Below are 27,011 nucleotides of genomic sequence, written 5' to 3'. Positions count from 1 at the left end.
AATAAAATATGTAATTTTTTTCTAATGAGGAGAGGCAACTTGTGCTGGCAATAGCTATTGACAATTGACAAAGCGTAAAAGTATAAACATGAAAAGAAATGATACCTTTCGAGAAGTATGCTAAAGAAATAATACCTTTGGAGAAGTATGCCGAAAAATTATGATGAAGAATGTGTGAAACGATGGGTTTTTTATAGAATTATTTGGCTCTCATGTCAAATTAAATTAGGATTTTAGTATAGTAGACGTTGTTAAAGTCGGTAATTAGATAGGTTAATTGAAGACGTTAAAGTCGGCAATTAGTTAGGTTAATTGAAATGGGATTATTAGTAATTAAAAAAGGAATATTTATTAGTAGTAATTAAGGAATATTTATTAGTAACCGTTCTATACAAGGTAATATTTATTAGTAAATAGCCGTTCATTCTATATAATGAGCCAAATTGAGGTGGGTTAGTAAAAGGATGCTATAATGAAGGTGGGTTAGTTGAAATAGAATTAGTAATTAAGGTAATATTTTTATGGTACTGCGGTTGATGATTGGGAGTTGAATAGAATTAGGATTATTAGTAATAGTAAAGGTATAAAAATTGTTTAATACGTAAGGCTATTTCGGTCAAATAATATTTATATTCATACTTTTATAATAATATAGATAGATATAGTCAGTCCACGAGGACATGCGCACGTGCTCATGTAAGATAAAACCAAACAACGAGTATGATGAAATAAGTTCAATGGTCTTTGACTAGCTCGGTAGCCAATTTTATTCAAAACAATTGACAAGTGACAACATTTGTGTTCTTTCCTAGATAGTGGAGAAGAAAAGTTTCTTTTTCACACCACTTGTAGGACCACGTTCGAATCTAGCCTTAAAAAAGGCAAGGTTCATTCATTGGAAAAGATAAAGTGAATGTGTTCCATTATTAGTATTTTATTACTTTCCAAAATAAATAGTTCTTGGTACAAGTTTGAATTCAAACTAAAACTTTTAAAGAAGAGGATTCCTAGAAAGTGTTCTATTGGAGTCATTTTATATCACACTGTAGAGACTGAATTTAACAAAGATTGACAAAATAATTTTTATCCCATTTATTCCTACTCTAAAAAATATAGAGAGATTAATCTGCCGAAAAGAAAAGTAGTATTAGTTGATGTTAGATGTATTTGGCCTGATTGACTTGTATCTGAAGTCAAATATATTCAAATACAAGATAAAAAGCTCAAATACATATAAGATTAAAGACATATGAGTCAAATACATATGAGATACACTCAAATAAAATTCAAATACATTTGACATCAGATACAACGAACACGTACACTCAAATACATTTACCTTTTATTTATTTATTTAAATTTGGCGTAGAATCAGAGTTCGTTATTTAAATTAAAATGCTTTCGATATTGCTGACGTACATCTATGTCCTTGGAAAATTTATTTCCTAAATTACACACCTTACATCTCCCTCCAATATCCTATCTTAACTAACCCTATAAAACCCCACCAAAATCATTTCCTCCACCCTAAAAGTGGATAGAGAACCAAAAAAAAAAAAAAAAAAAAAAACACCTCTCTGCAACTCCAATGGCAACTATAAGCTCTCATTTTCTCAAAACTCCAACAAAAATCCAATCTTTACCCAAAACCCACAAAACCCATTTCTCTACACCCTTCAATCTACCTCTCCCAACCCGTTCCACATCAAAAAGAACCGGGTCGACCCGGTCAGTCGGTGCCCCGACCCGAATCCGTTGTGGGTTATTGATAGAACCAGATGGTGGCAAACTAGTAACACTCTTTGTTGAGGAATCACAAAGAGATTTAAAGAAAGAAGAAGCATTTAAGTTACCACAAATAAAGCTTAACAAGATTGATATACAATGGGTACATGTGTTAAGTGAAGGTTGGGCTAGTCCATTAAATGGTTTTATGAGAGAATCTGAGTTCCTCCAAACTCTTCATTTTAATTCTATTAAAATTGAAGATGGCTCTGTTGTTAATATGTCTGTTCCAATTGTACTTGCTATTGATGATGAAAAGAAGAGTGAAATTGGTGGCTCGAGTTGTGTCAGTCTTGTTGATGATGACAACAACCCCATTGCCATTCTAAACGAGTAAGAATTTTTTTTTTTTTTTTTTGGTGTTCTTGAAATTGTTTTTATTTTAGGCATAATACATAAATAGGCTCTCAAACTTTGGGTGTGAACAAGTAGGCACCTCAACTTGTATAACATTGAACATGTAAACACAAATGGTGAGGTGGCACTGACGCAACACATAAATTTGGAGGTGTATAGACTATAGACGATCATTTTGTGAGTTGGAGTGTTAAACTGACAAAGTGGAGACAAGTTGAGGTGCCTACTTGTGCAAACCCAAAGTTGGAGGGCATACTTGCCGGCTGAGGCCAAGTTTGAGGGCATGTATGTATTATGGCTTTTATTTTTGACAACATTCTATATTTATTTGTATAGTAGGCTATTTTTCCTATCTGTACTAATAATGCTGGAATTAGTTATGCTGACATTATTTTTCATGGACTGTTTGGTTTGTTGTATTAAATGAATAAGGTGTATTAGAATAGGAATGGTACTAGTATTGTTACTGTCATAATTTACTATTTATATAATAATAGTACTGAATAGGGTGTACTAGTAATGTTGCCGTTCTTTATGGACTATTTGGTTTGTTGCTTAAATGAATAAGGTGTATTAGAATAGGAATAGTACTGATATTGTTAATGCCATAATTTACTTGTATATAATAATAATACTTGCTATTGATGATGAAAACAACCCCATTGCCATACTAAGCGAGGAAGAAGAAATTTCTTGTGTTCTTGAAATTGTTTTTAATTTTTTTTTTTTTTGACACCATTCTATCTTTATTTCTATATAGTAGGCTATTTTTTCCTATCTTACCAAGCCTTGGGTAAGTATTGTTTTTTAACTGTTTGCTTTGCTGAGTGGTAAGTATATGTTTTGATTTGATTTTGGGACTTATTTTAAAAGGAAAGTTAGATTTTTTTATGTCAGTGCTTATGGTTGTATTTTGTAAATGGCAATTAGGGTGACATATGTTGGGTTGTAAATCTTCCTTTAGGATGTAAAACAAAGTTTAAATCTTTATGGCATAATGGTACTCAAGGGCAAGAGCAATTGTTTGTAATGACTAGTGAGCAGTAATGTTTTCAAGGTATTTCTGCTATTTGAGAATGTTTCTTTTACTGTTTTTCAGAAAGATGTTGATGTTAATATGATGATTTTACTACCATTTCCTAATTTTGAATCATGATGGTTTTGGTAACTATTAAGAATGCCACCTAGCCCTTTATACATATTCCAGTATCTGGATGGGCTTGGAGCACAATTGCAGAAATATGTTAGTTTGTAAGCGTCCTTGCTCTTCCCCTGTTTGGTGCATTTTTTATTTATTTTTGCTTGAAAACATGTTTTCTTCAGTCAATCGTTTGTTTTGATAAGTGGTATGTGGTTTTGAATTGATCGTGGGACTTATTCAAAAGGAAATTTGCTAGTGCCAACGGTTTTAAATGGCAAGTTGGGTGACATATGTTGGGTTGTAAATCTTCCTTTAGGATTTAAAGAAAAGTTTAAATCTTTATAGCATATGATAATCAAGGAAAAGAGAAATTATTTGTAGTAAGCAGTACTGTTTTCGAGGTATTTCTGTTATTTTAGAACGGAGAGGACAGTAATAGGATAGCAGTTCCCGTATGAATGCATTAGGTAACTTTTACCATAAAAGAAATCTGAAGTTATCCCTGTTTTTTCATAAATACGTTGATGTTAAATCTGATGATTTTACAACCGTTTCCTAATTTTGAGTCATGATGGTTAGTACAACCATTATGAATAGCAGTTAGCATTATATATGTGTTTTTGAGTATCTAGATGGGATTGGTGCATAAAACAATAACAACATACCTAGTGTAAAAAACCCCACAAGTGGGGATAGATGGGATTGGTGCATAGTTGCACAAATATGTTAGGTCGGTATCTCGATGGATATCACAGTGCCAATATGGTCTCGGTAGTTTACCATGTGAAAATGACTTATTTGAACAGGCATCCCCGTCTAAATATAAATCAAATATGATTATGTGTTAGGCTTTAGTGCCCCCCTCAAGATTAGCATGACTAGTAGTAAAGGAAAAAACTTTCGCGTACGTTGTGTCAACTACAATTATGATTTTTTTAATATGTATCAAAAGAACTTTTTTTTTTTATAATCGTGGTGTCCGGGCCAGCTTGCACGCACCTTGACTAATTTCACGGGATACCTTCCAGCTCCCACCAGCAACAGGTACCAGGTAGCTTTGTCCACCAAGGCAAGAGCAAATGGGAAGAAATCACCTAGCATTTTTTGTCTCCGCTGGGATTTGAGTCTGAGACCTCATAGTGCTCAACTCGCTTCATTGACCACTGGTCACACCCTTGGGTGCCATGAAAAGAACATTCATCATCAAAATATCTTGAAATGAATCAGCGTCATATTAGGTTTTCCCTAGGATACTCCTGATGTTAAGAAAGTATAACATTTGGCTCACCAGCCTTCGAGTTGAAGTTCTAAAATTGCTCATAAGGCAGAAGCTTGATTATTTTCTACCGGTTTAGGGATGACAGGTCATCATGTGCTTCAACTTTCTACATCCAAGATTTCCATTTGCTTTTATAAAGATTAACATGTTGATCATTCTTTCTTTATCTCTTTTTTTTTTTTTTTCCCCCTCCCCCTGGAGCTCCCCCTTTTGTTCCTTGGTGACTTGAACCCACAACCTTCGGGTTGGAGGTGGAGGGTGCTTACCATCTGAGCAACCCCCTATTGTCTTTTCTTTCTTTATCAAATCTTCCTCTACTAAACAAATACGTAAGCTGGAAGACACCTATCTTTACTCTTCTTCATCTGTTCAGAAATCTTTTTCAAATCAGAAGTAATAGGGAGCCTCAAACAACTTGATACACTGGTGGAATCTCTATATGAATATTTTTCTTTTTTATAATGATAATGTAATTTTTTTTTTTTTTTTGGATAATGATATGAAATATTTTTCTTGAATCCAATATCAGTAATCTTCTTTCTGATGTAGTGACTCAAAGTGCTCAAAAGGTGGTAACTAACTCTGTCATTTACTCAGACGGATAACAACAACAACTATGCCTTAGTCCTAAACAAGTTGGGGGGTCAGCTATATGAATCCTCGTTTCTTTTAAGCTCATATCAATCATCATCATACTAAATAAAATAAAAGTGAAAAATACGTTAATAATAGTTCCATAACTAGTCTAAAACCTAACCTCAACTAGTAGCTATTACCTATATAGATCTTTGCATTGATACCAAGCGTTTGCAGGTCTTTTGACACAACTTCCTGCCATGTAATCATTTGCATGTTTAGCAAATGATATTCGGAAGACTATTATTTCGCATTGGTTGTTTAGCAATTCATTCACCCCTTTTTCCTCCATGTACTAAATTTTATCATGGTTCTTACCTGCTTGTCACCAACATAAGTATTTCTGATGTCTTTATTATGTCTGATGTCTTTCCATGTTAATTTGGTAATTGTAGTATCGAGATCTACAAGCATAACAAAGAAGAACGGATAGCAAGAACTTGGGGCACAACTGCCCCAGGTCTTCCTTATGCAGATGAAGCTATAACTCACGCTGGAGACTGGCTAATTGGTGGTGATTTGAAAGTTATAGAACCAATCAAGTACCATGATGGTCTTGACAGGTTCCGACTTTCACCTGCTGAACTTCGTGATGAATTTACAAGGCGTAACGCAGATGCAGTTTTTGCTTTTCAACTGAGAAATCCTGTGCATAATGGCCATGCATTATTGATGACTGACACACGTCGGCGACTTCTTGAGATGGGATATAAGAATCCTGTCCTTTTGCTTCATCCTCTTGGAGGTTACACAAAGGCAGATGATGTTCCACTTCATTGGAGAATGAAGCAACATGAACAGGTTTGTGCTTCTGTTTATCGAGCCTGTGTTTTCCACTTTTTGGCAGTAAAATAAAGCAATGAAAAGCTACGCTACTTGATTTCTTACCTCTTTCAACTGACCAAGCTTCCACAGTCCTTTTTTGGAGAAAATGACAAAAATGGTCACTTATGTTGGGGAGTAGGTTCAAATAGTTCTGAACAGTTTTAGTTTTTTATGTTTGCCAAAGGTTAACGCTTAATATCTCCGTCAAATATTTAACAAACTCCGTCTGTTAGATTTGATGGGAACTGTGATTAAAAAAAAAAAAAAAGATTTATCAGGAACTGTACATTTTTGCAGTTTCTGTTATTTTTTGTCTCTTTCTAGAGTCTGGTGCAGTTTTTATGTGCAATTTCTGCTAATTTGTATAGTTTTTGGTGTCTAGTATGGTTTTTTGTGTGGCAGTTTCTAGGATGTGAATGAACTTTCCCAGTGTTTTTGATTAAATCTTTTTTTCTACAGTTCTCGTCAAATCTAACAGCCAGAATTTGTTAAATATTCGACAGAGACCAAAAGTACTTGTTTGTCATTTTCTGGTCATTTTTGCTCAAAGTTCCTACTTATTTCTGTTCATTTTTTAGGGCGTCTATTCTTGTGTAAATTACTTCTTGAAGAAAGTAGAAAAGTTCTCAGTTTCTTTTGATCCCTTTTGGTGGCTGAAATCCCAGCTAAACCTTGATTCACCTTCTAAATTTGAGTCATGTAGTGGCGTGGTGTTGCTTTCTAACTCCTATACATGATTGGAACTCTCCTCAGGTACTTGAAGATGGGGTGCTTGATCCAGAGACAACTGTGGTTTCTATATTCCCATCTCCCATGCACTATGCTGGTCCAACCGAGGTGCAATGGCATGCAAAGGCTCGCATCAATGCTGGTGCTAACTTTTATATCGTGGGTCGAGATCCAGCTGGAATGGGTCATCCACTGGAGAAGAGAGATCTTTACGATGCAGATCATGGCAAGAAGGTCCTCAGTATGGCTCCGGGACTAGAACGGTTGAATATCTTGCCTTTCAGGGTATGGCAATATCCTAACCGTGTTTAAAATGCAACACATCTTTCCTCTTTATTTCCAAACTCTAATGTGAATACTAAATTTTCTTTTAGGTGGCGGCATATGACAAGACCAAGAATGGAATGGCTTTCTTTGACCCCTCTAGGCCTCAAGATTTTATCTTCATTTCAGGCACCAAGGTTTCTATCTCTCCTTTGGCTTTCAGTATTCTACATCTATGTTGCTCAGACTCTTCAAAAATGCCGGCCGGTGCGCGACGGATCCTCCAAAAAGTAGTGCATTTTTGGAGGATCCAACATGGGTGTGGCAGTAATTTTTGGAGAATCCAAGCAACATAGATTTTAGTCCCCTCCCCTCCGGCCTCGGAAAGGACCACTTCATTAAAAAAAGTTGGTGGGTACGTGTCAGATCCTCCAAAAGTAGTGCACTTTTTGGACGATCTGACTCGGGTGCGGCAATATTTTTGGAGAATCCGAGCAGCGTAAGTTTTACCTGACTCCGGAAAGGACAACTTCATTACATTCTACAATGCTAGATCAAGTATTTTGCTGCTGTCCTTCAATCAATATAGCTTAAGTAACTCTTTGTTTTTCTTTCAGATGCGAACGCTTGCAAAGAACAAGGAGAGCCCTCCAGACGGATTTATGTGCCCAGGTGGTTGGAAGGTTTTGGTGGAATACTATGATAGTTTGTCTCAAGCTGAAAATGGCAGAGTAACTGACCCTGTGCCTGCATCATCATTTAGAAAGTGAATTACAGTATGTTTGGGCTAGAAACAATTTCTCCCCATTGTGGTATCTGAAGATTCTTTTTTAACATTATTACTCTCCAAAAGACAAATAATAATAGCGAGGCATGGTGGTATAGGTTGCGGAAAAAGTTTCTTTCTTTTGTAAATTATGGTGCTAAACAAAGCATGCTAAGATTATGCACACACCTATATTATAGGGTACTTGCTTTAATGAAAATGAGTTTTTAAGTCTTCTGGTGGATGGACTATGTAGTACAGAAGTTGGAGAGTTGTATTTCATTCTTTTTGATAGGAAACTTTGGACACCATTTGTTTTCACTTAATGGAGGTTTCATTCTGAATCATTCAGATTTTCAGCCTTGTTAGTGCATTTGCTTTTTTATTTCATGATCACTTGCTAGCTATTAACATATCGGAATCATTTTGAGGACGTTAGAGCGATGCATTAGTTTTTCGCTATCATAAGATTTCTTGCTAAGTTTAATGTAACATCTATCACTAGGTGAGCTAATTTTGGCTTGGTCTTGGCTTCACTTGAATCTCCTTTGGATTTGATTGAGAAAACAATATTTGATTGGTGTATTCAGCATTTAGGCGGAACAATGCTGGCCATGCAATTTTTTGTGTAACGTCAACATCTTGGGTATGGCAAGGCCCAGGTGAGGGCCGGGGATGGCTGGGGTCGTAGTCATGATCGAACATAGTGCTTGTTTGATGGATTTGGTTAACAAATAAAGTTATATTCTTGCTATTCGGTATAGCTTTTGACATGATGATAAGCACTTGATCCCCGAAGAAATATTGGAGCCTGTACTCTGACAAAATTGTGGGGAACGGAATTGGATGCCTTGCGTTAGCAGATAAGAAAACATTGATACGAGACTACTTCAATTTCTCTAACCAATAACTGATCTTTGTCAGGCCTCGTTGGCCTAACAAAACCGTGTCCAGGTCGGGCAAGGAGAACCATTCAACATTGTCATCGATATGAGACTACTTCAAGATTAAATGCCATGGCATTAATATACAACAACATTCCCAGTATTCCCTACCTTGAATGTCATGGCATCAGTATGAGATGGCCAAATCCCATATACGGTTTTCTATATGAGAGTTAGTGCGTGGACACAACCAACTCTATGATTCGACGTATATACCCAAACCACCCATGGTGCTACGCTCCGGTACTTGGACACGAAGATCTCTAGATCGTGAGTTATGATTTCCACGTGTTTGACCCTTGACTTATTCATAAAACATAATTAACTGAGTATGAAATGGATGAGGTTAATTTATAAGTATCCAATAAACTATGCAATCAGTCAGTTTTTGTAGAGTTAATTGTCGAAACACACCGGAATAATCACTTTTTACAGTTTCACACCTCAATATGAACTGTTCATTTTTCTTATCTGAACTATCACCATCTATGCTTTAAACACACCTCGAACATGATTAGGTCAACTATCAGTTGTTTCCTTTTCCTACATGAACTATCACCATTAGATGGTGATTGTTCGGGTAGAAAAAAGAACAGCTTATAGTTAGGGTGAAACACTCGTAAAAAAAGACAGTTAAGATGTGTTTTAGATCATTATCTCTTTTTAATATTATATATAATAAATGATAAATCCTTTGGATGAAAAATCTGTTTTTGGCATTGACTACGAGTTAAGTGTTTGTCGTGAGACGTAAGGTCCGTAGTCTGTAGTTGGTGGTAGTCAAAAGTCACACACGCACAAAAACTCAAAACATGAAAAACTTTTCAAATGAACCAAATAGCTTACACGTAGTTGTTGACGCATGAGAGAAGAAAACCTTAAGTCACAAGTAAAAGACTTGACTCATTAGCTTAACCAAGCAACAATAAGTTAGGAGCGGAGCTAGAATCCTAATTACGGGATCGGCATAATTTATTAGGTTTGGCTAAGATTTTAATTTGTGTTAAAAAAATCTATCTATAATGTATAAATAATTTATTTAGACTTAATAAAACGCTTTTTCTAAAATTCAACACTCATAAACTTAAAATTCTACATGTGTCTACGGCTGCTAAGAGTAGATAAGTATGTTAAAGCAAAATCAATTTACTTTATGTGAGTAGAAACATGTCACGTCAACAAATTTATGAACGTGGCTTTGAATTTAGTTTCTTACAAATTGCCAATTTCTAAGAGTAGAATTATATATGCTATTCCTTAAGAATTGCGGGCATTGGGAAGGAAGCCAATTCTATGTTTACTACTAATATTTATTTAATTACTTGACTAAGTAGTGATAATTTAGTCATCTTTTGGAGTTGTGAAAGGCATCATTGAACTTATACGTGACAAATATATAAAATCTCCATTTTCTTCCTATTAAGTTCATGACAAATTACATTGTTATTTATTTTGGTATGTTATTAAGGAATAAACTAATATAACGTGCCTTATCGAAATTATCTACGACTAATTGGTTAGTTATAAGAAACAAAAATAAGTCATAACCTACTCAAATGAAAAATCAAAATAATAAAAAACTGTAACTTATAAATCATTGTTGTTGGTAGTGTTGTTATCGTTCCTATCTAAAACACTATAACTTTTTGATTAATTTTAGGAATGGACAAATTAATTATTCTATATATGGATGGTACAGATTAATTTAATTAGTTGTTAAAGCAAGATTTATAAATCAAAGAGATCAGACGTGTGAAAAGGATTAGTAAAAGATGAAGGTCATAAGGGAAAGTAAGGTTCTTATTAACTCTTAGATTTATGATATCTCAAATTAAATAAGAAATATAACGTTAATAGACTATAAAATGTTGGATGAAATTAGGAAGAGTTCACATGCAGATAGTTCATTAAGTAGAATGGTAAGAAAAACAACTGAGTAATTTATACTTATTCTAGTATATTGTTAGGAATAAATTAAGGGACTGTTAGAGGTTGTGGTCGGATGGTAAGTATTCCTTCATTCTTAATAGTGGCGGAACTAGAATTTTCATTAAGAGGACAAAATATTAAAAAAGCAAACACACGAAGAATTAATTCAACATATATATAGTATATACACATAAAAGATTCTTTTTTACCTATTTACGTACACTGTAAATTTTTAGCGATGAGATGTCAATTGAAACTTCTTGGATAAGTGTGGTTTCACGACTGATCCTTAACAAATGGTCTCGGGTTTAGCACTTTACGTCCAAAATTAGACTTTACGTGCGAATTCGAATTCACTGGACCCCAAAACAAATTCGGAACAGGACACAGAGTGGGAAATAAAAATAAACTAATTAAGGGATCGTTTGATTACAAATTTTTCAGAGTCTAATAGTCGAATAATCCTACAATTAATTCCTTAGCTGCAACACTGATCATATAGTTAATAACTACAATAAAACAAATAATTATAAAATGATACTTAGTAAAAAGAACAAATATGAATAATTTTTTTCTATCCAAGTGTCATCATTTTAACAAAGTCATCAAAGTTGACTTGACCATCTCCATCCAAATCTGCTTCTCTAATCATCTGGTCAGCCTCTTCATCTGTTAGTTTTTCCCCAAGGTTAATCATCACGTGCCTTAACTGTAGACAATCATAACGGATTTAAGTTATATACACTGACAATTAAAATTATTTTTTATATCATTATTAAATTTAATATGTGGTTGCATGTTAAGTTATCCTTTTATCCAATTACCAATTAATATTAATTAAAAGATTTATTCTTTTATCCAATTACCAATTAATGTTAATTAAAAGATTTATTCGTACTTACCTCATAAGTGAATTGATTGTACTCTATAAAAAAAATTATCGTCTGTGTGTACGCAAAAGCCATATAGCCATCTGGAATCTAGTGCTACTGGCTCGATTAATCTAGATTTGTGCGACGTAAGGTCCACTAAAGGGTCATTGGCATTTAAGCCCCTATTTTGTGTTGATCTTTAGTTTTTGGCCCTTATAATAAAGTGAATAACTTTTTCTTACGGTATAAGTTTATATATTCGCATCATAATAATATACAAGTTATGCCCAGCATGATTAAAGAATTACACCCTGAGACATAAGTTCGATTATATTGCTAAAGGACAAAAATTATAGATCAACCATTTGAAGGACAAATGGTGCAATTTCTTCTCCACTAAAAGGGAAAACAACCCTGCGTGAAGTTTATTCATTTGCTTCCTTCTCTAAATATTACGTCGCTTATTAAGAAATTTGTGTGCACTAGATTATCAATTAATGCTTATCAAGAGATCTGTTTGTATTACCTTCTACGATATTTTATTGCGTAAATAATTTTATACGGTCACAACATATAGTAATATTTTAATTTACAACTTCCTATTGCACATATCCTGGTTTTCCATCCAAAAAACTACGTAATTTAGATTAATAACAATTAAAAAAAAAAAAGTCAAAAGGAGCAATAAGTGCACTGTTCAGTTTGAACTGTGGAAAAATTCATTGCATTGACAGATTGGTTTCAAAGTGATAATAATGACCTAATAATTATCTAGGATTTGAAACAACTGTAAAAATAAGAATATTTTAAGATAATGACAGATAATATTAACATGTGAACCCCCTCACCTTCCCCTTAACTAATTTAATTATATTCATTGATAATTTAATTAAAATATGCAATCTCTTTTTTTTTAATTTAAAAACAGTTTTATCTTTTTGACTGGTCTTCAAGAACAATATGAGTACATGCCGTACATGATTGAGTACACCAAAGTACTCGAAAAAAATTCTAGTAAATCTTCTTTAAAAAGCATAAATAAAGATTATTTTTAATTAAAAAAAAACATAATATAACAATAAGCACGAAATTCAAACACGATATTAACTCACATCATTAGCTGAAATATAACCATTTTGGTCATTATCAAACACCTTAAAAGCTTCTTTAAGTTCCTCTTCTGAATCATTCTCCTGTAAATTGACAACCCAAAAAAGATAATAGTGATGTCAGAAACTATAATTAGAAAATTCTAAAATACACAAGAATGTCATTTTTAGAATTCAAACTTGTGACTAATGCAATTCTCAACTATTTTACCCTTATATAAAAATTTAGTTTTATGCTATTTACACAGTATAATTTTTTAATGAATGAGATTCAGTTGAACCGCTTCATTGAACCTAGCTCCGGTACTGGCTTGACATTCAGAGGGAGGAAAAATACTACTCTACTACTACAACAACAACATACCAAGTCAACAGGTGGGGTAGATGGAGGAAAGATATGAATGAAAATTTTGATAAAAACTTATCTGCACCTGCTTTTTACACCAATCCAACAGATATATAACAAGTGTGTTACACTTAAATCGCTTAGCAATAGTAGGTTGATATGATTAAACACAAACACCGAGTGCGATTAAATTTTTACCTTCATTTTCTTGGAAATGAGGTTGAGGAATTCGGTGAATTCCATGGTGCCATTCTCATCAGCATCAACTTCACTAATCATATGGCATAGTTCTTCCTCTGTTGGATTTTGACCCAATGACCTTATCACTGTTTCCAATTCTTCTACTGTAATGCAGCCTGCAGATGAATGTCATGTTTGAGATTCAACCAAAAAATAAGTAAACTTGACAAAACCAATCTAACTATTGTAGAGTTCTTTGAAAGAATTAGCACGAACTCAAGAAAAAATTCGCGCTTTAACCAGGTCTCGGATTTGAGCTTTGAGTATGAGAAAAAAAGTTGTAAGGAGCGCTTCTCCTTACCTTATGCAAGCACGAATTCAAATTACTTCAGGCCTCAATATGGATATCGAACACCAGCAGAGAATAAAAAATAATTAAAAATAAAAAATAAAAAAATTACTACTTATTATTACCATCTCCATCTTTGTCAAATAAACTGATGGCTTCTTTGAATTCAACAAGTTGATCTTCTGCTTTTACACTATCATTTGCTTTTACACTATCTGCCATAGTTTTCTCTTTTTGGATCTTTAATAGACAAGACAAAAAGCAGAGAAATAGAGAGAAAATTGAGTATATAATGCTGGCTGTGAGATTTATTAAATAGAGGAATAATATTGTGCCAAGAGGGCTCCATAAAGGCATTTAGTTACACTAAAATTAATTATAAAATATTAAAAGTTAGAGAAAAAGAGAGGAGGGAATAAGGGGTTTGACAAGACAAAAGATATATAGTAATGTTTGACTAGATTCAGAGGTTGGAATTAGTAAAAATGGATATTAAGATATTTGAAAGATATTGTCATGCTTTGAAGTGCTGAACTTGAAAGGAAAAAAGATTTTCAGCCTAAATCAGATGTACCAGACACAAACATGTAATAACATGTGAGATAATGGTTAAAAATACATGTGAACGATCACTTTTTCACGAGTTTCAAGTTAAGAAAAGAGAGAAGCTGATAGTCGAGGTGTGAAACTCGTGAAAAAGTTATAGGTTATGTGTGTTTTTCATTATTTACTCTATTTTTATGATTACAAGTGCGTCATGATTAAAAGTAAAATGAAAAGTTTAGGATAGGAAGCGCGCCCCCCTTAAAAAAAAAAAAATCTCATGTGGCCCGAATCTAAACTAGTCGGATCAATTTGTAGGGTCCATTTAAAGGAAAAGCATTCCTCTATAAGCAATTTCTCTATTTTCAGGACTCCAACCCGAGACATTTGATTAAGAAAACGGAAGGACGATCATATCCATTCCACCACATACCGTGAGGGCACGTAAGTCATCTCCAACTGTAAACATAGCCATCCAGTTAAGATTCTGTATTTCTATTTCTAATTTCTTGGATATTCTCCTTCCCAAAAATAATTAAATTTGATCAATAAAAGATAAATCAAATTAAATACTCAGCTGGATGGTTAGATGAGTAGGGAACAAAGAGCATTGAAAGAGAATGACTGGAAAAAATATGAGTTGTCTACTTTGTATTTTGCCTTAAAACTCCAAATATATTTTTTTTATTTTTCGACCATATTTTATGGTTACACCCAAACAGCACGCTGAGTTGCGTGCAAGAAGATTGCCATTTTTATCTCTCATATGTATGGCACATGATTTGCTGCTACTCTCCATTTTCTTTAGTGTTTTTTGTTTTCAATTATATACTTCGATTTTGCGGGAGTCCTATTATTTTCCTAAATTTATTCGGAGTGGTATCAATACCTTATTCGGAGTGGTATCAATACCACTTTTTCACCCACTTGGCGTTGTCATAAGCTTTCAGAAGCTATATGGTACACATGAACTCAATAACTTTTGTTGGGACTCTGTATATGTATTAATGGATATTTGATTGTGAATTCAATTTTTATGGTATATTAATTCAAGTATGAAACCGATAAAATTTCAAATCCTGAATTCGCATGTGCACGTGAGTATGTCCAAATCAATGTATTATTTTCATATTTCTTCCGAACTGAGGATGTGTGAATTCGGCGCTTGTCACGTATTCGAACACTACTGCAAATGAGAGTCTGGTATTTAAAAAAAAAAAAAAAGGGTAGAAGGATGGATCCGTTACCCACTGAGTTCAAACCATGCGTCACTAATCCTCAAATATTTCCAGGTCATATATACCAACTCCTTGTTAGAAAAACAGAAGTCAATTTCATGCTATTTTATGTCCAAAATTCCAAAGGAATAAAAGTATTATTACTGTCTCCCAAAAAATTTCCATCAAACCGTGTTTCAAATCACCTTCTAAACCAAGTAAGAAAATTTGCAAAGGAAGTCATCATGATTTGGAGACTTGACTCATATTCTCTATAACTTTCATGCATAGAGTCTAGCCTTGTTCAATCTTTCTTTCTTGTTTTCTTCCTCCATTCATTTTGCATCCTTTGGGGGAGCATGGCGCAACGGTAAAAGTTGTCGCTCCATGTAATCAGGAAGTCATAGGTTCAAGACGTGGAAAACAACCTCTTGCGATGCAAGATAAGGTTGTGTACGTAAGACCCAGAGTTTCGCCTGCCCTTTTTGATTCTTTTTGCTAGTGTGCAGCACAGAGGAGGATCAATGATTTTAACTGGATGGTTCAATCTTTAAAGTTCTTAATGATAAACTTATTGTACTTTTAGAGTTATAGGTTCTGAATCTAATATTTGTCAAACTTTTTGTTATTTATCAAAGACATCTATTACATGTCAAAAATACCGGGTTGAGTTTGAACCCGTAGCACTAACGCTACATCCTCCACAGGCAGCACATGTTGAAGTTGCTTAAGGATTACAAAAGAACATCAATTATGACATGAATAAAATACTAAAACATGCTCAACAATGGCAAATAATGTATTACTACTATTTATTTCAACGAGTTTCGTCAACTCATGATAAAAAACATGAATAATAGATTATACAACTAGGAAACATCACAAACATTTTCTAGGTTTTACCATGAAATCAAACTTTACAAGGGCCCTTTCTAAGGCTGCAAAACTAACAGACTAAAGCAACAAATTCACCTCTGTGACGACGCCAAAAACTTTGTCGGTACTCGACAGATTTGTGGTCACTGGTGGCGCACAGTCAAACAGAATTTGTGCAGAACTTCTCTTGGATTGATAATTCTTCTTATTATTCAGATGGGCTGACCTTTCGGGACGATTTGATCCTTGAGCCACATGTATATCGGAACGAGCACGTAGTAACTTGCAGCCATTAAGCCAAGCATGAATCTCAAGAGAAATACGAACGGGTTTACAGGCTTGCTCACATCCTCAACCTTAGGACCGAGCTGCAAAAATGTTTACTATTAGTGTCAGAAAGTATAGTTCAGGTTACAAAGTGTTTTTTACGTGCCATCAACGGTATATGCTCCATCACAATTTATGTCATGTAATTTGACTATGGATGGAAAATGAAAAGGTTAAGTTTGTATGTTTATTGTTATCCGTTAGTACTAGAAAATAGTACTATAAGCATTTTCCAAATAGGAGTAATCGATTTCATAATACTTGGAATCTCAAGTGCTCAATGAAGAAGAATTCTAAAGAACTAGTCTTATCCGTATAATATACCAAAAATTTCGAAAAGTCAGAGAGTGGAAAATGTGTCTGTAAAGTGACATCAAGAGAGTGGCGCAGTGCAGGAAAGTGAAAAAACGTGCTTAAAATTTTTCCAATGAAATACTCCCTCCGTCATAATTTATGTGGTACTCTTTCCTTTTTAGTTAGGCCTGAAAAGAATGACACTTTTCTATATTTAGTAACAATTTAACATTAAAGTATCTATTTTACCCTTAATGAGATGATTTATAGCCACATAACCTATAATTTATTTTAGATCACAAGTTTCTAAAGTCTTTCTTTATTCTAAGCAACAGCGCAGATTTAGGAAGAACGGAAGTCCTTACCTCCAATGGAGATTCCCCAGCATATGGCTTCACACCAGTCACAGAGCAGCCCATGATTAGCCCGTGTCGGCGGACACCACGATACCATTTTGGGCCGATACGCTTGAGTTTAACTTGTGTGAAACCAGCCTTTTTAAACCACTCTATATATTCTTCTTCTTTTGGAAAGAGCATCCACACATCTGCGAAGAAACGAGATAACCAAAATGTCGGGTAGACCGGACCAATTAGGCAAGCAACCCCACCTATGGTTAGTACTCGGTAAGCTTCCTTGATACCACGCTGTGGATCTGGCCAATACTCAATGCTGGAAAAATACAATCATGTTATTACATCTAGAAGTAAATTGAACTGGATTCCACCGGATAATAGAACAGCAAAATCATACATCAAGCATATTTATTAGTCTTGAACTTAATATATTTGTTTAATATAAATAAGGAGACATAACACATTGGTTAAAAACCTAAAGTAAAATTTCTCCGTATTTGAAATTCAGTTGCGCGCTGTATTTTGAGTTTAACAAACACCTTCGTAGCAAGGTTAATTCTTCAAAAAAATCATCTTTCATCTTTGCACTAGTAATTTTAAAATTGAAGCGGGTAAACATAAGAAAACAATACATGTGGCCTAAAAATTGCAACGGAAACATAGCTAGTTGAACTGCACAACCTTCCATATGGTCTTTTATCAAAATCATAGAATGTTAAAGAGTATTTCGACATCTGAGGAAGAGTAACAAAAACTCCTCCTCAGCTCCGTGGCGGAGCTAGATGACGGAAAGGGAGTAAAATGGAATCCCTTTATTTTAAAATTATACTAAAAACAATTTTTTGTTGTTGTATGTAAACATATTGAATACCCTTAACAAAAGGTGAAATTTGAGTGAAGTGGCCAAGGGAGCTCAAGATTTGCTTTCGATGACAGATTCAAATCCCAAGTCTAACATTAATATTTATTTGAATCCCCTCGTATAAGTTCTTGGCTCCACTATTGCCCCAGCTCGATTAAATTGTTTAACAACATCACATAGTAGTATAGTACTTTACTAACAAGTCCGAATAGTAGGAAAGACAAGAATAACAAGAAAAAACTGACATTTCACCAGTATAATGATTTATCCTTAACATGAAACCCAAATTTCTCTAAGCAATAGTTCAGCAGTAATAGCTTGCAACTTCTTATAAAGTAGCATCAGATAAGAAGAGCAAAAACAAAGTAGATTGGAGAAGGGTGTAGAGGCGGATCCAAGATTTGAACTTTTTGTGTTCGAGTTCTGGATTCTACCACAACTCATTTGATATACTGCATTAAAAATCAATTATTTATACTTTTTAGTGAAATTTTAAGATATACAAATTCTGTGTCAAAGCTACTGTTTTCTTTCGGCCCCATAACTTCCAGGCCCCACCCGCCCTTGGAGGGGCGAGCACATTTATTTGTTGTAACCGTGATATCCGAGTAAGCTTGCGCGGCTTGACTAATTCCACAGGTACCTGCTACCTCCCACAAGCACAGGTACCGGATATTTTTGTCCACAAAGGCTTGGACAAATGAAAAGAAACCATCTAGTGTTTTTGCCTCCGCACAGATATGAACCAGAAACCTCATGGTTCTCAACCCTCTTCATTGAGCACTAGGCCACACCCTTGGTGCCAGAGGTGAACACATTATCCATCGAGTTTCAGACTGTGTGCTAACTAGCCCTCGGGATTTCTCAGTCATCCAAAAAACAAAGTAGAGAGATTACCTTTTGTGAAGAAAAGTAGAGAGATTACCTTCCAGATGAAACATATCTATCAATTATAATCCATGTACCATCAGACTATACCGGCTAGGAAAAGTAAATAGTAAGTATGTCGGTTATTTGTCTAAAGATCCCAAAATTTTAACACATACGGAGCTCAAGCCAAAGCTACTGGCTCTGGGCTCGAATAAACCCATAACTGACGTTCTCCATCCCCCTTGGAGGGGTGGGCACATTATCCACCGAATTTCAAACCGTGGAGATCCATCGAGTTATTAAAAAAAAACAAAGTAGAGAAATTACCTTCCAGCTGAAACATATCTATCAAAAGAATCAGTAGGAAATGGAAGATCCTCAGCATCTCCTTCAATTATCTTGCACTCTTTCAATGGTTCCTTTTGTCTAGCCTTAGCAAGCTGATGTGGTGACTGATCAATAATTGTCACATTTTTAGCATCAACATGCTTAACAATTCCAAGAGTTGTAAATCCAGTTCCACCACCTACATCCACCACTTGCAAATACCTACTGTGTAGCTCAGCAGGCTCAAGTGCATCATCTCTCATATCTTCAGTCCAATGCCCAGGATTTATCACATGGTCATACACAATAGACAAGAACCTGTATATAAGGGTGTCAAAATTAGTCCATAAAAACACGACCTGCCCTACCCATTCAAGTTTGGGTGGGTTATTGACCTGTCCATTTATTAGCTCAGCCCTTTTCAGTTCATCTAAAAATTGAGTCTGATATGTAGCTCAAATTGGGCTGATATTTAGCCCAAATTGACCCATAGAACCTTGTCAAGGTACTTTCAAATTAACTTTTCTTTTTTTGTTTGATATATTATATATAGCCATAATAAAAGAATTTTTTTTATTCGGTACTCAAAATACTATGAAATAACAATCAAAACAATTAGGGTTCGTTTGGTTGCAGGTTAGAGTTATGCAGGTATTAGTAATGCTGGTATAAATAATGCAGGGATTAGTTATGCATGTATTAGTTATGTTTGTATCAGTTATTCTGTCTTGTATCCTACATAAAATAAAACATAATTACCTCATATACATGTATTAGTTATGTGGGATTCTAAATTGCTAACCGAACAGTGTAATTTGGTATGTTAAATTTTATATATAGCAAGAAGATGCTACCAAACATGGTACAAGTAATGCAGGATTTGATACATGACCAAATCACCTCCTAACCAACAACCATTTAAAACTTAGTAAAAATTAGACAGGTTGGGTTATGAACCTTTTTTTAGCCCATTTTAACTCAACTCATTTATTAACTTAGCCCATTTTGATGCTTTTTTTTGCGCGGATTGCCCTTCTTTTGGGGTGGTCTTTAAATTTTGCCCCTCATATTTGTGGTCTTTAAATTATGCCCCTCATATTGCTGGTCTTTAATTTTTGCCCTTCGCGTTGCAACCCTGAGCGTTCACGCAGAAATCATGAGGTTCTGGGTTCGAACCCCCGCTCAAGCATAAATTTAAAAAAAATGCAAGACAAGGTTTGGGTCACGTATATGCCAGATCCGGCATAAACTTGTTAAGAAATTACTAAAGTTATGCCGGACCAGGCATACTCATGCCTTATGGGCAGACTTGGCATAAGTATGCCGGGTCTGACATAACTTTGATAAATCCTTAATAAGCTTATGCCGGATTCAGCATACTTATAGGCAAACTTTTAGTTAAGCCTTAACTAGAAGTATTTTCCTAGTTATGCATTATGGGGCAGACTTTTAGTTAAGGCATAACTAAAAGTATGTTCATGAGTCGAATCTTTTCCTTAAAGTATAACTAAAAATTTATCTTATAAAACAAAATTTATATCTTAAGAAAATGTTATGTCTTATAGGGCATACTTTTAGTTATACTGTCCCATAAGACATAACTAGAAAAATTTAGTTAATGCTTAACTAAAAGTTTACCCATAAATATGCTGGATCCAATATAAACTTGTAAAAAAATTACCAAAATTATGCCGGACCCGACATACTTATGTCAAGTCTGCCCATAAGGCATAAATATGCCGGATCCGATATAATTTTTATAATTCCTTAACAAATGTATGCCGGTAGGAGCGTAGCAAAATTTAAATTCTGCCTTGCAAATTTTTACTGAGTAAAAGTTCAAACCTGGAACCATGAATTTTAGCCGAAGGGTAAAATTTAAAGATATTTAAAGATTTCAAATATGAGGGATAAAATTTAAAGACCACCCAAAAAAAGCGCGAATTGCCCTTTTGATCCGCCTAACCAGCCCATTTGACACCCTTACCTGTAAAACCAAAATGCTTCCTTTTTGTGTTGTATGAATCTTGGTTGAGAAACTGGCCTTGAAGCAGACAAACTACATTTGACAGGTCTTAGAGTTCTTCTTGATTTAGAATTCAAATTCCTTGAATAACTCACAATACCCTTTTGAGGAAAACTCTTAATATTCAATTCTGAACCAAGAAACGATGACCCATAGGGAGAAATTCCACTAAGAATCTTGAAATTCTCAGCTCCACTCAATATTGAAGAAGCCATTAAGAAGCAAACCCCAAGTTATATTCTTGATTTCATATATTTTTGCTAAGCTTTTTATGTAATTTTAATGGAATTTTGGAGGACAAAAAGCTTAGTGAGGGAGTACAAGTGAGAAGCATCACCTCTTTTTGGAGACCACATGTTAAGATTACGATTACAACTCTCAAGAAAACAAGAGCCACAAAGCTAGAACGACACCGTTCCATGATTTCTTTTTTTTTTTCTTTTTTCTTTTTTACTCACTATATGTATTTGGTACGAGAGAAAAATATTTTTAGCGAAAAATGTTTATATAAATAATTTTTGTTCTTAATTTTTCAAAAATATTTAATAGTGTATGTGTGGCAATATTATAGAGCGAGTTAGTCTTCTAGGCGAGCAGTTGTGACGGAACACTATCGAGAAGCGACGCTTTTTTGTAGAACATGCTAAGCAAGGAGCTCTGTAAGAACAATTATAAAGAAGTGACACTTTCATATAACATGCTACGGCGAGCAACTATGTGACAACAGTATAAAGAAAAGACTCTAATTTTGTATAACATTCTATGGTGTCAATGCCCTTACGACGTAGTGATCATGGTTTCATGCGTTGTAAGTCTAATCTGACCTCTAGACAAACATCATTTGAGTGGTGGGGGTGGAGAAGAGAAATATTATATGTATGTAACTTGTTAACTTTTTCTAAAAAAAAAAAATTATAGAATTTTATTTTTTAAATAAAATATTTTTCAACATAATTTGACCAATCAACTATGAAAAAATTGAAAATTATTTTCAAGAAATGTTTTATTTAATACCAAACACACGTTTGGTGCTGCAACATTCTCGTCAAAAAACGAACGCTAGTTTTTAGATTTGAAGATAATTTAAATTATTCCTATTTTACTTAATTTCGAGAATAAGTTTATATAGTCATTATACGTTAAAAATCACAAGTTTGTAATAGTATTACAATATAATTAAATATCATGAGATATATAAAATCACCAATTAAAAATCTTACTGTTAACAATGGTCGTGTGAAGTACTCCTTTATCCTTAATTAAAGGTTTCGAGTTCGAATTTCCCTGGGTATGGAAGCATCTTTGTAATGGAGCGCTTTAACTCCAATGTGAAACTTTCCGGTATGAATTCCAATACGGATACAGTAGGGTGGAAAAGAAAAGGACTTCATCAATACTCCCTCCGAATCAAAAAAAGTGTTCACTTACCCTTTTTTTCTTGAGTCAAAAAAAGTGTTCACTTATCGAATAAAAAAAAATTAATCTTATTTTTTCAGATTTGCCCCTATTAAGTGTTATATGATCAAATTCGAATGCCGATTTAATTAAGGGCGGTTTAGTCAAATTACCTATTTATATCTAGAAATTAATATTTTTTTAAGGGATATGTAAATAATTAAGTGGACTCTTTTTTTTTATCCGAAGGAAGTACAGTGTATGTCAACATAAGAGAGTATAACTTTAACACACTCAAGAGTCCTGCGGCTGCGAGCCACAAAGTCTATGCTAAAACGCACAAGATGTGAACATTTATTTGTTGGCCACAAATTCCAAATGGAAGAAAAATTTTGTGGTTTTCATAAGTTTTGTTTCTAGTGATTATTAAGACTATATAAAGTTAACTCCCTCCGTTTCATAATGGATGTTTTTATCTTTTCATTTTATCTCAAAGTAAGTGATGTTACACAAAATTAAGGTATTGATTTTCTTCTTCCAATTTACACTTTTTAAAATAAATGAAATTTTACATAACCAGTAAAGCATTTAAAAGCTACTTCTTTATTAAGGCATTTTATTAAAGGTAAGTTAGCGAAAACACTTCCTACTTTCTAGAAGTGAGTAATTTTCTTAAGAGATGTGTCCAACTTAAAAATACCACTTATTGTGAGACGGAAAGAGTATAGTTTTTGTGCTTCTTGGTTTTGTAATTGTAATATAGTTTTTGTGCTTCTTGGTTTTATAATTAATTTTGTACGTAATAAACTTTTACCAGGTTAAGTTCCATGCAAGCTTAAAGAATTTTGACACCGGCTCTTAAAAAGGTAGGAAATGACGAGCTAATCTCATATATAAATAAATATATTTCATTCTGTTGTAGTAACAAATATTCATTGATGATTAATATTTCTTCTATCCTAAATTAACAACCACTTTAACTTAACAAAAATTGTCAAAAACTAATAATCGGTTTAATGATTTGATATTAATTGACAATGGTTTCCAATTACGATTATCTTAGCCTTAATATTTAAGAGGAAAAAAAAATCCATCCTTTCATTAAATAAGGATAACTTTGTAGCTTATAAACTTTTGTACTTATTACTTTCATAATGAACGTAAAACGGTGGACAGAAAGGAGTAATAAATAACTCCGCTATAACACGTTAAATTGCAATTTATTGCTAGCTATCATCCGAGGGTAATATATCAAGTAGCATCAGATACCTTGAACTCTTCTTAAAATTGTAACGCCTTAAACCTTAAACCTCATTTAGTTCAATTTCATTACTTCTGATTTATGAAGATTTGTATTTGTAAAGGACTATTCATGCATTCGTCGACATATTACTTGTCTTTTGTCTTTTCTAATAATGCATCGACTTATTACTTGTCTTTTGTCTTTTTTCAGATAGTGACGCAAATTCGTACGAACATATGTAAAAATTCATTAAAATTTCAATGGGACTCACTGAATCTTCAGCAATTGTTTGATCAAAACCTAAAACATTAAAAGAACAAGAAATTATGTGCTAAAAACTTTAAAAATTAACTAAATAAGGTTTAAGTAATAGGAGTACAGTCAAAACTCTCCATAATGGCAGCATTTGTTCGAAAATTTCATCACTGCTATAATGAGGTGTTGTTATGTATGTATACTGGCATTTAATGTTTGGATTTCGTTTAGCTGTTACAAACAAAAGTACCAAAAAATTTATTTTTCTGTATATTTTATGTTGTAAACGTGAGCAAAATACTTATTAATTAGTTTTAAAATATAAATTAATTTTCATATTTCATTAATTAAAAATTGAAATGAAAAATAAATCCATAACTAATTTACCGTACATAATTTAAATCTATGGAACATACGCATTTAAAATTAATTAAAATTTTAAATATTTTAAATGTGATGTAAGAATCCTACAATTGTAGGTTATTTCGTAAATTTCAGTCTCTTAGGGATAATCATTCAAATGAAGATTTCTGTCCAAACTTTTACCAAAAAGAAATTCAATAACTTCCCTTAACGATTACTATAAATATTTTAATATTTTATTATTATACATAATATATTTCGTACAAAATATTATTACACAATATTTGAATATGTCTATTATGGAGAGGTAATTTCACAAAAAGTACCGCTATAAAATGTAACATGAAAAATCGGTTCCGAAGAAAAAATCAGGACGTTACATTGTTATTTCGTACAAAATATTATTACACAATATTTGAATATGTCTATTATGGAGAGGTAATTTCACAAAAAGTACCGCTATAAAATGTAACATGAAAAATCGGTTCCGAAGAAAAAATCAGGACGTTACATTGTTTTAACGAATGACAATTATAGAGAGGTTAGACTGTATATGTTGATCCTCCCATGTCGATTGTGGATGGATTACTTGATCTCCTTATATGGACTTGAATAATCCTCCCATCATGAGCTAGCTTTTGAGGTTGAGTTAAACCCAACATACAAAACATGGCATTTTAAAACGTAAACAAGAATGATCAACTAATAGCCAAGTTCTAAGCGGAAATTAAACATGCAAACAATCATCCTTAACATCAAGAAAACGGGAACCTCAACTTCCATTTATACTTATATACTAACTACTCTACTATTCAGATCTGACATTAGATGTTCTAATTTGCTCTGCAGGATCTGGAGGTTGTTTATTAGGAGGCAAACCATCTGGAGTGCGTGGTGGGGACTCTTCTGGCTGTCCAGATGGTGGTGAAGTGGGCGGTCGCGGTGCATCGGGGCCAGGCGGCAAAGTATTTGGCGGATCAGAAAATTCAGGAGTGTCAGTTCGTGGTGCAGTTGGTGATGGAGATGGTGTTGGAGGATTTTCACCTGCAGTGAAAATGTATAGTAGTGTGTTAATATTAACTAACAACTTTAGTCATATGTTCTGAATATATTAGTTTATGTGGATATCCCCTACATATATGTAATTCCCTCACGTCTACTTTTAACTATATTATGTTTATACCTCCCTAGCTCCTTCATGATCTCAACTATATATTATGTTTATAACTCCCTCATTCATGATCTCAGATCCTTAATGTCATGTCTCCCCCACCTCGTGTCTCCCTCCATATTTTTACTGCTTTCATTTTTAATATTTTTACTCTTTTTAGAGTAGTTTCTTAACAAGTCATACTTTGTATAATTATATATGTAAAAGATATTACTCCTAAATAAAATTCACTAATAAGTATATGTACATTCTCTTTCTCCGTCCCACTTTATGTGAGATTCGTAAAACATACTAATTAACAGACTTCTTAACGTACTGCTTAAGGCTGAATAAGATGGAATTTTGTATAGCATATCAAAACAAAAATAATTTCATACCATTATTAAGATAAAACATATTGAAAGTTGCTGAATATCAAAAACATATATAATACTCGGAATCCAATTCTTTTCGACCGAGTTGAAGGCATAGGCCGAGTACAAAGGTCAAATACCTAAGTATTTATGAAAATGCGGACAAAAAATCTTCAAAGTTTGTAGACACAATTAAAGTACTCCTACTGTAAGTCACACTAACTAAACAATTCAAAATATTTTTTAAGAAAAAACATATGCAAAATTGTAGTCTAACAAAACTCATTCTTGACTCTATGACAGTCATTGTGTCACATACGCAAATGAGACAGAGGAAGTAAGATATCTTCTAAATCGATTAAATAAGTTACAAATAATATACTATATGACAAAATCTCTCAAAGTAAAACGCAATAAAATTTAAATCCTGAATTCGCCAATGTCTACCTGATCTTATGCGTGGAATAGCATCAGAGTCCGGTACGAAAGGGGAATCCTCCACTGCCGGTGGTGCATCGGTGGGTGTAGATAAATTTGGTGGTGTTGTGGTAGTAGGGAAATCAGATGGAAGATTTGCATGTTGGCCAGGCATTTGAGGTACCTCTTGGCTCATTTTCCTTATAAGCCTAAGTGAATTATTTGAAGTAATTTGAAGGAGGAGTGTTGAAGATTTTGTGTTGGCTATAGGAATAATGATTCTTCTCATTAAAGAGTAGTACTTGGGCCAATTTAATGAAACTCTCAGCATTTTATATTTTATTCTTTGGGTCTATGAGGAGATTAATTTGGACTTGCACAACTTTTGTAGATATAGAGACATAAGTGTACAGAATTAGGCAAGTGTACGTTGTGGAAGAGACACTTGTGTCTTGAGTGTTATAAAGACGACACGAGGTCATGCAAGTAGGCGGTGATTGCATTGTTTTTTTTTATGACAATCTTATTTTTATGACAATCTGCCTCCTAACTTTAAATTCTTAACTTAAATTCATAACGCACAAGAGTATTAAACGCTTCTCATC

The 27,011-nt window shown here is 33.8% G+C and overlaps 4 protein-coding genes across 4 annotated transcripts; 1 reads left to right on the top strand and 3 right to left on the bottom strand.

Moving 5' to 3' along the window:
- The first annotated feature begins 1,523 nt into the window (after positions 1-1,523).
- LOC132044645 (ATP sulfurylase 1, chloroplastic-like) lies at positions 1,524-8,129 on the top strand. The gene is made up of 5 exons (XM_059435146.1): positions 1,524-2,118; positions 5,594-5,999; positions 6,777-7,037; positions 7,127-7,213; positions 7,634-8,129. The coding sequence occupies exons 1-5, from the start codon at positions 1,589-1,591 to the stop codon at positions 7,784-7,786; spliced, it is 1,437 nt and encodes a 478-aa protein (XP_059291129.1). The 5' UTR covers positions 1,524-1,588; the 3' UTR covers positions 7,787-8,129.
- A 2,915-nt stretch (positions 8,130-11,044) lies between these two features.
- LOC132044695 (calmodulin-2-like) lies at positions 11,045-14,911 on the bottom strand. The gene is made up of 4 exons (XM_059435205.1): positions 13,637-14,911; positions 13,181-13,338; positions 12,640-12,720; positions 11,045-11,364 (listed from the first exon to the last, which is right to left on the bottom strand). The coding sequence occupies exons 1-4, from the start codon at positions 13,866-13,868 to the stop codon at positions 11,230-11,232; spliced, it is 606 nt and encodes a 201-aa protein (XP_059291188.1). The 5' UTR covers positions 13,869-14,911; the 3' UTR covers positions 11,045-11,229.
- A 1,148-nt stretch (positions 14,912-16,059) lies between these two features.
- LOC132044711 (2-methyl-6-phytyl-1,4-hydroquinone methyltransferase, chloroplastic-like) lies at positions 16,060-21,533 on the bottom strand. Its single transcript, XM_059435217.1, has 4 exons — positions 21,171-21,533; positions 19,184-19,501; positions 17,134-17,440; positions 16,060-16,515 (listed from the first exon to the last, which is right to left on the bottom strand). Exons 1-4 carry the CDS (start codon positions 21,422-21,424, stop codon positions 16,360-16,362), a joined length of 1,035 nt encoding a protein of 344 aa, XP_059291200.1. The 5' UTR covers positions 21,425-21,533; the 3' UTR covers positions 16,060-16,359.
- Positions 21,534-24,921: 3,388 nt separating this feature from the next.
- On the bottom strand, positions 24,922-26,793 carry LOC132044669 (uncharacterized). Its single transcript, XM_059435174.1, has 2 exons — positions 26,437-26,793; positions 24,922-25,509 (listed from the first exon to the last, which is right to left on the bottom strand). Exons 1-2 carry the CDS (start codon positions 26,735-26,737, stop codon positions 25,274-25,276), a joined length of 537 nt encoding a protein of 178 aa, XP_059291157.1. The 5' UTR covers positions 26,738-26,793; the 3' UTR covers positions 24,922-25,273.
- Positions 26,794-27,011: the final 218 nt, after the last annotated feature.

Source organism: Lycium ferocissimum, unplaced genomic scaffold (genome assembly GCF_029784015.1).
Source record: "Lycium ferocissimum isolate CSIRO_LF1 unplaced genomic scaffold, AGI_CSIRO_Lferr_CH_V1 ctg51, whole genome shotgun sequence".
Taxonomy (NCBI): Eukaryota; Viridiplantae; Streptophyta; class Magnoliopsida; order Solanales; family Solanaceae; genus Lycium; species Lycium ferocissimum.
The sequence above is the reverse complement of the archived record's forward strand: the minus strand, read 5'-3'. Positions and strand labels throughout refer to the sequence as shown.